Source organism: Felis catus, chromosome E2 (assembly GCF_018350175.1).
Source record: "Felis catus isolate Fca126 chromosome E2, F.catus_Fca126_mat1.0, whole genome shotgun sequence".
Lineage (NCBI taxonomy): Eukaryota > Metazoa > Chordata > Mammalia > Carnivora > Felidae > Felis > Felis catus.
The window spans coordinates 13,468,848-13,482,129 of record NC_058382.1 but is presented as its reverse complement, the minus strand read 5'-3'; the positions used below and the strand labels follow the sequence as shown (position 1 = coordinate 13,482,129).

The window sequence follows — 13,282 nt, the reverse complement described above, 5'->3', positions numbered from 1 at the left end:
TGCTCTGTCAACTACTCTGGGGCCCCACAGGCGCAAAGACCACTCCAGGCCTCAGAGTGGGGAGTGCGTGTTTTTCAAACACAAAAAGTAGACACAAACAGTCTGTTCCCTCCGGCTGCCCCGTCCCCTGGCCCGGGAGGACCTAGGAGGGGCTCAGGCAGTCACGGTTCTAGAATTCCTCCTTCACGCTGAGGCCCAGAAGGAGAGGCTGAGTGAGAGACAGGCACCGAGGTGCAGCCAGGTCTGTGCTGCCCTCCTCTCCTCAGCTCCGCCAGGCTCAGCACTGGAGCTGAGGCTCCTGCAGCTGTTTCCAGAGCCGAATGCTAGCCTGGGGGCTGAGGGGCCGCACCAGCAGCAGGTCCCGGAGAGCACAGGCTTCAGCAGTGCGGTCTGCTGGCCAGGCTGTGAGGAAGCCTTTGTGGTCCCTTGGTGCCAGGCCCAGGGCCCGGAAGCACAGGCCAGTGTAGACATCGTCGAAGGGGAAGGGGGCCACACGGGCCGCTGCCCGCAGCAGCCAGGGTGCCAGGCGCCCAGCAATGACATAGCCGCCGCCACTGGCATAGGCCGGGTATTCACCTTTAAAGAAGGATCTAGGCACGTAGAAGGGTCCTCTGGGCTTCCGCAGGGGTCTGGCCTGGGTAAAGACCTCACCCAGGTAGAGGCTTCGGGCCCATCTAGGGGGCAGGGCCCGCAGGTGGTCCAGAAGGGCCCGTGTGTGCACGAAGGCGTCATCCTGAGCCTGCAGGACGAAGCTCACGCCCGGGCAGTGTCGGTCCAGCCAGGCCAGCAGCAGCAAGTCTTTGAGCGTCCGATTGAAGGGGACGTCGAGGAAGTCCCAGAGTAGCAGGTCACTGTAGCGGCGACTCTCCCAGGCCACCAGGGAGCTTAGGTCAGGCCCCCTCTCACCCTCTGGTGACCCGAGCAGGAAGAGCAGCCGGACCCCAGGAACCGGACTGCCCCACGTCTCCCTCACGGCCTGTCGCTCTGCAAAGCGCCCTGGTTCCGACTTGATGGCCAACAGAAGGTAGGGGACGTCCGTACCTGAGCAGTCGGCCACTTGGCCGCCACCACTTCTAGGCAGCCACTGGGGGAAATTCCGGCAGGCCGCCGACAGCAAGAAGCGGCGGAGGTCCTTGGGGTAGGAGGCGAAGTCTGGGATCTCTGCAGCAGCGGCAGCCCCCCAAGCCCGGCAGCTCCCTGCCTCAGCGCTGTCCCCACTGGGCAGGGACCCCAGCCGCCACTGCTGCTGGTTCCAGTATGCAGAGAGCAGCGGGCTGGTCTGGCCCAGACGGGCAGAGAGGTTAGCCGGCAGGGTGGGCTCGGGGGTGGCCGGTGTGGGGCCCAGTGGGGTGCCCTGGGGTCCCCGGTAGGCCTTGTTTAGCCAAGACTCAGATGTCCACTCGATGTACACCTTGAGGCCCAGGAGCGTGAGCAGCGCTGACAGGCAGAGAAGGCACTTGGGGCAGCGCATGACCCAGCCCAGGGAAGGGGCGGCCGCGGGAGCTGCAGAGGAGCCACGGTTGCGTCGGGGGTCAGTCCCTGCCAGCCCCTGTGCCCGCTCCCCTCAGCCCCAGACCCTGAACCCGCCCACCTCTTCCCTATTTCTGACCTTGGAATCCAGTTCCCATTCGTTCTGACACCCTGCTCTTTCCCCTGAGCCCAGCCCCTTCCACTGACCTGTTCTGCAGGCAGCACCCCCCCCCCCCCCCACCGCACTGGGGGATTGGGGACTTGGCCTTTCCAGCCCCCCTTGGTCCACTCATCAGGCGCCAGAATCACGGGGTCAGCCCTTCCACCTCCTGGAAAGCCAGCCTCCCTCACCCTAATATTCCCCACCCCAGGGAAGGGGAGCCAGCGACCTTTTACCTCTGGGTCCAGCTCCCGCCTGCGCCGGTCCGGGCCTCAGCTCAGGCCCTCCCTCGCTCCCTCCCTTCAGCTCTCGCCAACCTGCGGTGCAGCCGTCTGAGCCCAGCCCAGCCAGTCCGGAGAGGCGGGGAGGGAGGCCTCAGGGCCCCAGGGGCCGGGAGGGGCCGGGGCGGGGCCGAGGGAGGAGAGGAGGGGAGGGGAAGGGAGGGCAGGAGGCCGACCTGAGGGATGGGGCTCTGGCGTGTTGGGGCTGGTTTTCTGGTGAGACAGCGGAAAGGTTCAGGGTGGCCAAAGACACAGATGGGGGACCCGGCGAGGCCAGGCAGGGAGAGCCAGGGGCCTGGGAGAGTCTGGGGGTAGGGGGTGAGGCTGAGGGCCAGGCCTGAACTTGAGCTGGGTAGTGCCGAGATGGCCCAGGGACAGGCAAGAGTCCCAAAGTGGCAGAGCTGGGAGGGGAGGCGGGCGGCTGGCGCCCGGCCGCAGAGGCGGCGGGCCGTGCTGAGGAGATGGGCCGTCCGTGCCAGAGATGGGGTGTGTTGTGGCCACCGGAGGAGTCGGGGTGGGGATGGGGAATGGGCCGGGTCGGTGGAGGAGGAGGGATGGGGAAGACCTCAGGGGCAGGCGGGGGAAGAGAAAGGAGAGATGGAGGGGGAGGCAAAGAGCAGAGGACTGCAAGGGGAGAGGCAGGGGAGGGACGTGGAGACCGGGAGTGAGGTACAGGGTAGCCAGGTGCCCCTGGCGGGAAGGGAGAGAGCAGAGGCAGATGGAGGACCCTGGGGTGGGACCAAGAAGAGGGCGCCTGCGGACAGCCAGAGCCCGGGGAGAGGTGGAGAAGGGAGCTAGGGAGGAGCAGGAGGGGACCTGATGGAAAGGGAAGGGGTGGGTGAAGGGGGAGCCAAGCTAGAGGCCAGTGGAGGGTGGGGTGAGGGCACCCGGGGCCCTGGTGCTCAGCTGCCCCGGTACCTCCTCCACCCCTTTGGTGCCTCGGGTCTGCCTCACGGGGGCGGGATCCATCCCTCCCCCATTCCCCACTCCAGCCCCACCCACAGCTGCACCGTGACTCCAGGAACACTCACATCCGGCCCCCCGGGACAGGAGAGGGTGTCTGCCTGTGTTTACGTCCCTGCCCTCCGGGGGCCTCTGCTGTTGGGGCTGCTGCAGCTGTCTGGGGAGGCGGGCAGACGAGGTCTCCTTAGCCCAGACCTCCTGGAACCTTGGGTGGCACCGAGGGCCCCTCTGAGCCCGGCCCGACCCCCTTCACTCCACCCTGGATTGGGAGGACCCTCTGATGTCTCCTCCTCGGCACCCTGTCAGCAGCAGCGGATCTGTCCGGAGCTGATCGCCTCCCCCTAAGTCTGAGTAATGGAGCCCGCGGGAGCCGCTGGAGGCCAAGCGCACAGAGGAAGTGCCGAGTGTTGATGCAATGAAAGCCAGAGTGGGAGAAGACAGCCAGGGCCAGGGCCCTGAGCGCCCTGGAAGGGTCTCCCCAGCAGGCCTCCCCCACCCCCACCCCCACGCGGGGCTGGGAGAAGAATCTAGCTTCTCCCAGGGGTGAGAGGTCCTGCCACCAGGGCTGACGCTGCTCCTCCTGGGGGGTGATTGGAAATCTCAGAGTACAGCGTTGGTTGTTATGGAACTGGAACAGGGAAAGTCCATCGAAAGTCCATCGTGGAGAGTGAAGAGCTGCCTTCCTGTGGAACACAGTGCTGGGGGGAGGTTGCAGGTCAACCATGAGCAGCCCGGTCCAACACCAACCTCCCTCAGCGCTGGGTCCCCCCCCCTCCAGATTACATCAGGGCCTCTCTGGCTTCTCTCCTAACTGCAGGCCACACTGGAGTCCAAGTTCCAGTCAGCCGACCGGAGAGAGCCCTTAGAACCACCCAGCTGTACTAGCTAACTCATCACTTCCAGTAAGTGCCCACGGACCCGTGAACTTGGCCCATCTGTGTGATATCCACCGTCACTGGTCTAACACGCTTAGACCCCAGTGTCCCGCGGTTTCTGACTATATGTTTGCAAATCTTGCGATTCTTCTAGTGTAGAAAGCTGCACGCCCTGGGTCCCGGCGGACGTCTGTACTCTGGAGGGCAGAGATTTGACCCTTGGTATTTGTGGGTCCGGTGATAGCAGGGGTGCTTGTGAGGAGTCTGCGGGGGCGTAGATGCCCGCTTTCAAGGCCTCTGCTTGGGTGAGGTGAGCATAGGGTTGTTAAGGACGGGAAGGCTGCTGGGCTCCTCGGACATTGGGAAGGGAAGCTCTAGTGACTTGGGAGCGTGAGATCATCTGTCTCCTCTGATTCCAACCAGACGACCCCATTCCAGATTTTGGGTCCCTCGCGTACCAGTCAGCACCCACACTTGCACATAAGAAACTTGTCAAGGCTGGGAATCCAACCGTCATAACTCGACAACCCACAGACTTCTAGGTTGTGTTTTCAGTTCTGGCCACCTGCTGGGAGAACTTTGAGGGGGGGCAGTCACAGAAGCTCCCCAGTTCTCAGACCCTGGCCTGAGCTAAGCAAACAGACTTGAGCCTGTCATTGTCTGTGAGCACTGAAGGGCATGCCAAAGAATGTGTCCAGCACCTATGTTTAGAATTGTCACTACCGTCACGTGGGTCAGGTGCAGCAGCCCCGGGGGCTCCCGGGACACGTGCTTCAGCTGGCACCTCATCACAGCCCCAGGCGAGAGCTTGACTGTGGTGCCACCGCAGCCGTGGAATTCTCCATCCCGCTTCCCACCCAAGAGCTCAGCCCTGAGCTCCAAAGGCAGGACAGGGCCAACCCCAAATCCCAGCTTTTGTGAGTCTGTCTCCTGGAACACTCCAGATGCCAGTGCTGTATGAGCGCGGATCCAGTCAGGAGAGAAACACCACACAGTAAATTGAGCAGGTGAAGTTTAATGTAAAGAATTATTGACTTGAATGGCAAATTGAAATAACAGGGTAAGGTGCCTCGGCATTTACTGGAGGTCCCCCAGGTGGGGTGCCGTGGAGAGTCATTTGCAGGGAGGTGCCTCAGTGGAGGCACAGCTCTGAAGCTGCCGGCGGGGGGTGGGGGGTGGGGGGGTGGGTAGGGGAAGCTGCTGACCACTGAGCATTCAGGGCAGGGAGCCAGACCAAAGAGTGAGCACACCGTCGTCCTCCTCGGGAACCAGGAAGCAAAAGCCTCTCCTCCTGGAACCTCTAGGGCGCCCTCTACTGACAAACCTCTTCGTGCCACTTAGCAAAGGCCCAGGTCAGTTTTCACGGAGCAAACGAGAACGCTGAATTTGGAGCCAATACGTGGGTAAGCGGCAACACCGTGGGACCTGGGGCACTCCTGGCATCTCGTGAGTGCCGGCCAGGGATGCCGTAGCCTGCGGTGAGCTGAGCGGTGTCACACCCCGAAGACCCGTCCCCTAGCGTGCCAGCAGCGCCCTGGTGTCAGCCAGGTCCGGGCAGGAAGCAGCAGCACACTCAAATAAAGATACTTGGAGAGTCTCTGGACACAAGAGCAGAGTCTCTTACGTGCTAGTGGGCAGGTGTGGGGAAACCGTGGGGGGAGCACAGCTCCTGGGGCTGGTAACCCTCCCCCAGACCTGAAGAGGCAGGAGGAGGCGACTGTTGGTTGGAACCCAGGACAGAAGCCTGTGGACAGAGCCTCCTGACAGGAGACAGGAGCTGTGACCTTTCCCCCTAGGATGCAGCCAGCCAGAGCCCAACCCCCACACCGAGTGAACCCGGCGGAAGCCAGAAGTACGGGGAACCGTGGGACACTCCGCCGGGTCCCGCTGAGATCCAGCCTGACGGTGGCTGGCCGAGGGCTAGGCAGGGGTGGGGCCGGCTGTGTCCCGAGGCTGCTCCTCTGGCCCCAGCTTGAGGCCCTGGGCCCAGTCGGCCCCCAGGACCTCGCAACTAGGAAGCATCTCTTCCACCAGGATCCGAGTGAGGCCCGGACTGGACACGGCAGGGAGGTCCGAGATGTCGAGTCTGCGGAGGTTCCTGAGAGGAGGCACCAAGGCGGGAGGCCCGCGTCAGGGTGGCCTCTGTGTGGGGGAGGGGGTGTGCCAGCCCCCACTTCAGCCCCCAGCTCCTTAACAGTAAAGTCCTCCAGGGCCCAGAAAACGTTAGAGCGGCTCAAGTACACGACACCCACCACGTTAATCCCGGACGCACACTCTAGCTCCTACTGTTTGCAACAGTGCAAATGTCACGGGGTCTTCGTTGAAACCAAAAGGAAGAAAAACCAGGCATCCTTTCCCTCTGCCACAGATTCACCGCGACTGCTCATCTGTGCTCCGGATTAGTCGTGGCGGCAGGGACACGGGGACTGCCTGACGGGCCCCCTCCCCGCTTTCCCGCACCTGTCGGGTGGGAGCCCCCACCCTGGCTTGAGCCGCGGTCTCACCAGAGGTGGTGGAGGCAGGCGAGGCCCCGTTCAGAGACTCGGGGACAGCCGGCCAGCGAGAGCTCCTGCAGCGAGCTGGCCAGCGGATGGAGGCGGCTGAGACACCAGTCATCCACGTGGGGGCAGCGCTGCAGCCACAGGGACTGGAGCTCCTTCAGGGCCACTGCAAGGGGGCGGGAGGGGCGGCACTGAGGGCCTTTCTGGAACCCACCGCCAAAGGGAAAACGCACGGCCCTGCCCGTCTCCACCGCACTCACAGAGGCTGTCCAGGCCTTGGTAGTTGATGGCACAGCCGCTGGCATCGACGGCCTCTACGGGCACCGCCTGCAACTTCAAGAAGTCCAGAGAGAAGTGGCCACGCTGATTTGGCCGGATCCACTCCCTGCCCTGAAACCTGGAAGGGGGGGAGGGGTGTCAGCAGGACACCCCCCCTCCCCAGGCCTCCAGAGGATGCTCCCCAGCCCCGGGCGACATGGTCCCACGGGATCTGGTGCACTCGCTCTACGTCAGGCCCTGAAAGTTTTCATGGGAACAAAATGAGGGGTAGATGCATAAATGACCTTTTTCAAAGAAGAAGAAAAAAAGGGGAGAAAAACCAGGAGGAGGAAGGGAAGAAGGAGAAAGGAAGGGGCCAAGGAAAGAAAAGAAACATGGTTATTTACTGAGCACGTGTGCTGTGCCAGGCCTGTTCCAAGTGCTTTGGTAGCAAAATGGCTTTGAATCTTTGCAGCAAACCTCATAGGCTGGGTACAACTGCTGTCCCGTTTTACAGGTGACAGAGCGGAACAAGTTCAGGAACCAGCCCCAAGCCCTAGAGCCAGTAGGGGCTGGAGCCCGGAGCTCATGGGGAGTCAGGAGAGCCTCAGGGTCCGTGCTCCACGGCCTCCCCCCAGCCCACTCCGGACACTTGTGCCATCATACCTGACCGCGCCTCCCTGCTTCAGGATGAAATAGGCACCCGCGACGTAGGGACCGTATCGCTGGTTGATGTGGTTGAAGGGTCTGTGGAGAGAACAGTAGCTGAGGGTGTGGCCCCAGGAGGTCCCCCCGCACCCCTCCCCCACCACGCCCCGGTGCTGCCCAGAGTCTGCAGCAGCAGGTCTGGGACATGCAGACAGACAGACTGATGACACAGGCTGCAAGGATTTACTGGTATCTATTCAGTGCTGGGCACCAACAGATAGTGGCCCCTGCCCTCGTGAAGCTAATATACAGAAGGAAACAGATAACCAGGAAATTAAGGGCGAATTGCAGAGAGACTCTGTTCCACATGAAAACAACACAGAGGGACTGACTAGGAGTGCCTTGGGTCAGGGGTGGGGAAGCAGAACGCTACTTTATTAAGAAATACTTCATGCAGGAGGTGGTGCCTGAGCAGAGATTTGAGTGGTGGGAAGAAAGTCGAAGGTCAAGGCAAAAGCCTGCCAGGCCGGGACAACAGCTAGTGTAAAGGCTCAGAGGCTCAAATTAGGATGGCAGAAAAAAATAGCCACGTGGACACCATGCTGGTGGGCATAAGGGGAGTAGGGGTAGGGGTCTCAAGGCTCAGATTTTGGAGTCTGGCTTTCATTCTAGTTGCAAGGGGAAACCATTTGAGGTTTTTAAGCAAAAGAGTGTTTTCTTTTTTTTTTTAAGTTTATTTTGAGAAAGAGGGAGAGAGAGCGAGCGAGCGAGAGAGAATCCCAAGCAGGCTCCACACTGTCTGTGCAGAGCCCGATGTAGGGCTCAAACTTACAGAAGTGTGAAATCATGATCTGAGCTGAAACCAAGAGTCTGATGCTTAACGGACTGAGCCACCCAGGCGTCCCTCTATTTTAGTTTCTTAAGAGTCCTTTGGATGATTTATAGACCATAGACTGGAAGAGGCAAAGGGGGATCAGTTTAGGAGATTAGTGCACTAACCCTAACCATAAAATGAAGGGGCTGAGGCCAGACTAAAATAGTGAGGACCAGTACCAACGGGTCAAATTTGCGATGATCTAGCATTTTATTGGTGGGCTAGAGGTGGAAGACAAGAGAAGAAGGATCAGGGAGGACTCCTTGGAATGTGGTCTGAAACACTGGGAACAGTGCTGCTGTTTCCTGGGATGGGGAAGGCTTGGGGGTGAACAGACTTTCTTAGGGGCAAGTCAAGGGCTTGCTGTTCCCCATGTTAAGTCTGAGGTGCCATCCGTGTCTTGAGGTGCCTCCAAGAGATGGTGGGCAGCAGGTCACCCATATGAGCTCGAACCCTTGGGAAGGGTGTGGCTGGAGATGAAGATACAACTGGGCAGGGCTGGTATGGAAGCCACACGGCTGTCCGGGAGTCACAAGGGCAGGATCTGAGTTCTCCCTGGTAAGGCCCAGCAGCAGGGTCTTTTTGGCCAAGGGTTCTCACCGATTTTTCTGGTGCACCTTTGACACCTGCTTTCGGAGCAGGTGGTCCCTGAGAGCCTCCACGTCATAGAAGCAGTCAGCCAGGAACTGGAGCAGCGACCTCCCCTTCTTCTGATTGCCCTCGGGGGCCACCACCCTGCTCAGGCCACCGATGCCCCTGGTACCCCCATTCCATACTGGGGCCACCAGGTGCAGGGACTGGGGAGGATGGGAAAGGAGACGCTGAGCCTGGAGTGTCCTGTGAGAGTCAGAGCCAGATACCCCTGTTCTTGGTCCATGAATTGTCACCCCAACACTGTTTCCTGGCTCACAAATTTCTCCTTTCAGAACCTCCAAATTCTGCTTTTGGGACACCCCCCCCCCAGATTTCCCCATGTTTCCCCCAAATTCAATCCTAAATTCTCTCTTTGATGTGGCCATTCTTGGTCATCCCAATTCTCCCCCGATCTTTCCCCAAACCCTTATGTTTGTGTATTATCTGAGCTCTTAATTTCCCACAAAATATCCCCTTAATTATACCCCATTTTCCTTGGAGTCTTCCTAAATAACCCACTTCTATCTCCCCAAAATATATATATTTTAAAGATTTTATTTGTAAGTAATCTCTACGCCCAATGCAGGGATCGAACTCACAACCCCCAAGATCAAAAAATATATATATTTTAAAGATTTTATTTGTAAGTAATCTATATGCCCAATGCAGGGATCAAACTCACAACCCCCAAGATCAAAAGTCCCACGCTCTACTGACTGAGCCAGTCAGGCGCCCCTCCCCAAAATATAATCTTAATTTTTCTTGGTTTCTCCAAACCACCCTTAATCTACCTCCTCTTCAATCTTCCTCCAGTCTTCTCTTAGCCTGCTCCAATTTCTCCTTCCGTTTCAACCAAATTTTCTCAACAATTTGCCCAAATCCTTATTTTTCCTCAAAATTCCCAGGTTTCCAACCTCTCACTTTATTTTTTCCCTAAATCCATTCCTTGATTTTACTCAGGTCTTCCTAAATTCCCTCCAGGAATATCGCAAGTTCTTCCCTTAATTTCCCCTAGGTCCCTCCCTCAGAACTGCTAAATTTGACCCTTTGTTTACTGTCTTCAATTCCCATCATCCCTTTGCTTTTCCATAAAAATTCCGAACTGTCCCATGAGCTCTCCTCAACTGTATCCTTTTGTCTCTTACCGTAGGCCCTCAAAACCTGGTTTCTCCAATCCCTCCCTAACCCCCTTCCTTTGCAGGTCCCACTCCCAGGCACTCGCCAGCCCGACTCATCGAGCCCGCAATCGATCCCTCCCTCTGATTGGCTGGGTGCGCCATTTTCGGAACACACTCCCTGCTTCCCCATTGGTTCCCCCAGCCAAGTCCCCGCCCCGCCTCCTCCCTAAAGCGCCTCGGCTATCTGCGACTCACACCGATCCTTCCCGACCCCCAGAGGGTGCGTGTCTGCGATCCCATCGCGAGCCTTAGTGGGAGAGGCCTTCTGCTGTCTCTTGCTCCTTGCTTCCTGGGTGTTGACAGAAACCCTGAAGGCTGAGACAGCAGAGCAGGCTTCAATCTGGGGGCTCAAGGAGATCCGGTCACTTACCGCCTTGGGCGCCGCCATCTTGCTAGGCTACGTAACCGGAAGGGGCCGGTTTTTCTTAGTCCACCCGCTTGATTGAGCCTGAGACTACTTTTCCTAGGGTGACGCCCCCTCTATTTTTCCGACTCTCCTCTTAAAGGCACACGCACTTTTTACTCCGGTTTAGGGATTCCTCCCGCTGCCATTTCCATGGTCCTTACAATCAGACTCTGCAGGCTTTTCCTAGGAGATAGCGGTTAGTCCTTCCTGGTAGACTGGTAGAGTACCCTTCCTCCGACCGTACTCACAGTCCCCGTGAGCTGCTCTCTTCCTCCAGTTTTCACACTGACTAGGAAACTGAGTCATTCTTTACACCAGGATCAGGGAAGGAAAAGGTCTAGTGGGTGGTGCGGTTAGACTTCAGGATAAGAGAGATGAGGTCTCAAGACAACTACTGTGATGTGTCTACAATTTCAGTTTGGAGTTCAACTCCATCTCTCAGTGTGAAGATTGAGTATGAAGTCTTGTGGATAGAATTATTTAGGTGTTTACTGAGTATCTAGCACGTGGCCCACACTGTTGCGGGTACTGGGGTTACTATGGTGAAAGACCAAGCCCTTATCTCAAGGAGTCAACATTCCATGGCCGAGAAAGGATTGACAAGAAACAAAAGAATAAGCAAGATAATTTTAGGTAACTCGTTTGAGAAGAGGCAAATAACAACAGGCAATATAATAGGCAGTGACTAGGGAGTCAGGACATGAGTAAAAAGTCCTCTCTGAAGACGTGGTATTTAAGTGGAGATGAAGGATAAGAAGGAAACAGCCTTTCAAAGATCTAGGGGAAAGGTGTTCCAAGCAGCTGTAACAGCCAGTGCAAAGGCCCAGGGGTGGGAACCAGCTCTCAGAGAGAAGTAGGAGACTAGGTCAGAGAGGCGGGTAGGAAGTGGACTGTGCCCTATTCCATTCTCAGGGGCATGTCATGATATGATTTACTTTTTTTTTTTTTTTTTTGCGAATAAATAACAGGTTTAATGATCCATTTTTTTTGCACCCATAGCTACAGAGACATTATAATTCCGGGATATGCAACCATGCAACACAGACCAACTAGCCAATTCTAAACTAAACTTGGCTTCACAGGGTGCTTGGGTGGCTCAGTCGTTTGAGCGTCAGACTTATGCTCAGGTCATGATCTCACAGTTCGTGGGTGTGAGCCCTGCTTCAGACTGTGCTGACAGCTCTGGGCCTGGAGCCTGCTTCGGATTCTGTCTCTCTCTCTCTCTCTCTCTCTCTGCCCCTTCCCCACCCCCAATCGCACTCTGTCTGTCTCTCTCAAAAATAAATATTAAAAAAAATTAAAAATAAACATTAAAAAAATTAAAAATAAGATAAAATAAACTTGGCTTCTTACAACTACCCTGTACGTGCTGCAGTCCAAAATGACCCTAATCTCACATGAAAAGTTGTTATCGGGGAACCAGGAACCTGGCTTTGTGGCCAAATGTAAAAAGCGACAAGTGTAGTAACGGAAGTGGAAGTGTAGTAAACGGAAGTGTAGTAATTTGGTGGTTAGTTGGAACTCTGGCTGCTTCCTTCTTCTTACTCTTGTTTTTTGTCCTCCTTCCGCCCATCCATGATAGCTCTCGGTAGGTTTGAGTGAGCCACCTGAAACCTGTTCGCTTCTTCGGGAGCACACCACAGTGCTAACCTTTGCCATCAGTAGCTCTTAACAGACACTTGCTGTCCGAGGGCTCGCAGCCCTCCGCAGAACTTTCCTTGGAATGGGTTTAGTCTGACCATCATACTTCTTCAGGGTGATCAGCACGCTGCATGACAAACAGCACTTCTAGAAGAATCTGGTCAGCTTCATCAGGAAGTGGTTGCTCTCCAGCAGCACCATGGCTCAGCATAAGGCCCAAGAAATTCCTGGTTTACATTTAAAAAAATTGTTTAGGGGCGCCTGGGTGGCGCAGTCGGTTAAGCGTCTGACTTCAGCCAGGTCACGATCTCGTGGTCCGCGAGTTCGAGCCCCGCGTCAGGCTCTGGGCTGATGGCTCAGAGCCTGGAGCCTGTTTCCGATTCTGTGTCTCCCTCTCTCTCTGCCCCTCCCCCGTTCATGCTCTGTCTCTCTCTGTCCCAAAAATAAATAAACGTTGAAAAAAAAATAAAAAAAATTGTTTAATTATTTTGAGAGAGAGAGTGAGAGAGAGCCCAGGAGAGGGGCAGAAAGAGGGAGGGAGAGACAGAGTCCCAAGCAGGCTCCAGGCTGTCAGCAGAGATCCCAATGCGGGGCTCGAACGCCCGCACCGCGAGATCATGACCTGAGCCAAAGTCAGCTGCTTCGCCGATTGAGCCACACAGGTGCCCCTGATTTACATTTTTTTAAAAGACCATTTCTGCCGGGTAGAGAACAGACCTTAGGCAGTAAGGGTGGAAGTGGGGGCCAGCCAAGAGGCTACTGCAGTAGTCCAAGCAAGAGGTGAATGGAGACAGGAGCAGGGATGGGGCAATGGAAAATGGTGAGAAGTGCTCAGATTATGAGTCTGTTTTGAAGGTTGAGACAATAGCTCAGGAAACTAAAAGGATGGGAAGGCCAATTAGGGAGACAGGGAGACTGGGAAAGTGATAGATTTGAAAGGGCAAGTGCGGCAGGCTGAAGAGAGCCCCCCACTCCACACGCACAACCTCCAAAATTCATGCCTGATCCCTGAAACTTGTGAATCTGTTATTTTATATGGTAAAAGGAAGGCATGATTAAGTTAAGAATCTTGAGACAGGGCGATTATTCTGGATGATCAAGATGGGCCCAATGCAATGACAAGGGTCCTGTTAGCTAGAAGGCAGGGGGTCAGTCAGCAGGAGATGTGATGGTGGATGCAAGAGTGATTCAAAGAAGCCAAGGAATGTGGTGGCTTCTGGAAGCTGGGAAAGCCTTGGAAATGGATTCTCCCCTAGAGCCTCCAGAAGGAGCCCAGCCTTGTGGACCCATTTTAGACTTCTGGTCGGCAGAACTACACTAACTGTGCATTGGTTTAAGCCACAGAGTGGTACTTTGTTACAGCGACAGCAGGAAACTAACACAACGGGGTAGGT

At 56.5% G+C, this 13,282-nt stretch overlaps 2 protein-coding genes across 4 annotated transcripts in view; both read right to left on the bottom strand.

Moving 5' to 3' along the window:
- Nucleotides 1-51: 51 nt before the first annotated feature.
- B3GNT8 (UDP-GlcNAc:betaGal beta-1,3-N-acetylglucosaminyltransferase 8) lies at nucleotides 52-1,980 on the bottom strand. 2 transcript variants are annotated; one of them, XM_011289900.3, is made up of 2 exons: nucleotides 1,867-1,980; nucleotides 52-1,503 (listed from the first exon to the last, which is right to left on the bottom strand). In XM_011289900.3, exon 2 carries the CDS (start codon nucleotides 1,469-1,471, stop codon nucleotides 278-280), a length of 1,194 nt encoding a protein of 397 aa, XP_011288202.1. In that variant the 5' UTR covers nucleotides 1,472-1,503; nucleotides 1,867-1,980; the 3' UTR covers nucleotides 52-277. The 2 variants fall into 2 exon arrangements, with proteins under 2 accessions (XP_011288202.1, XP_019675050.1); XM_019819491.2 differs by having other exon boundaries at nucleotides 1,860-1,971.
- Nucleotides 1,981-4,748: 2,768 nt separating this feature from the next.
- The window catches only part of DMAC2 (distal membrane arm assembly component 2), a 51,959-nt gene continuing 43,425 nt past the window's right edge, over nucleotides 4,749-13,282 (bottom strand). The window contains exons 3-8 of one of the 2 annotated variants that reach the window (XM_045046485.1): nucleotides 10,039-10,156; nucleotides 8,631-8,867; nucleotides 7,175-7,255; nucleotides 6,511-6,647; nucleotides 6,254-6,416; nucleotides 4,749-5,847 (exon numbers count right to left, since the gene is read on the bottom strand). In XM_045046485.1, the coding sequence (XP_044902420.1) occupies nucleotides 5,670-5,847; nucleotides 6,254-6,416; nucleotides 6,511-6,647; nucleotides 7,175-7,255; nucleotides 8,631-8,867; nucleotides 10,039-10,156 (914 nt within the window). In that variant the 3' untranslated portion in view covers nucleotides 4,749-5,669. Of the gene's footprint in view, nucleotides 5,848-6,253; nucleotides 6,417-6,510; nucleotides 6,648-7,174; nucleotides 7,256-8,630; nucleotides 8,868-10,038; nucleotides 10,157-10,211; nucleotides 10,306-13,282 lie in introns of those variants that run through there. The other variant, XM_003997767.6, reaches the window with a different exon arrangement.

What these genes read in the sequence shown, in the direction of transcription:
- B3GNT8 (XM_011289900.3), bottom strand. Translation starts at nt 1,471, where the DNA reads ATGCGCTGCCCCAAGTGCCTTCTCTGCCTGTCAGCGCTGCTCACGCTC.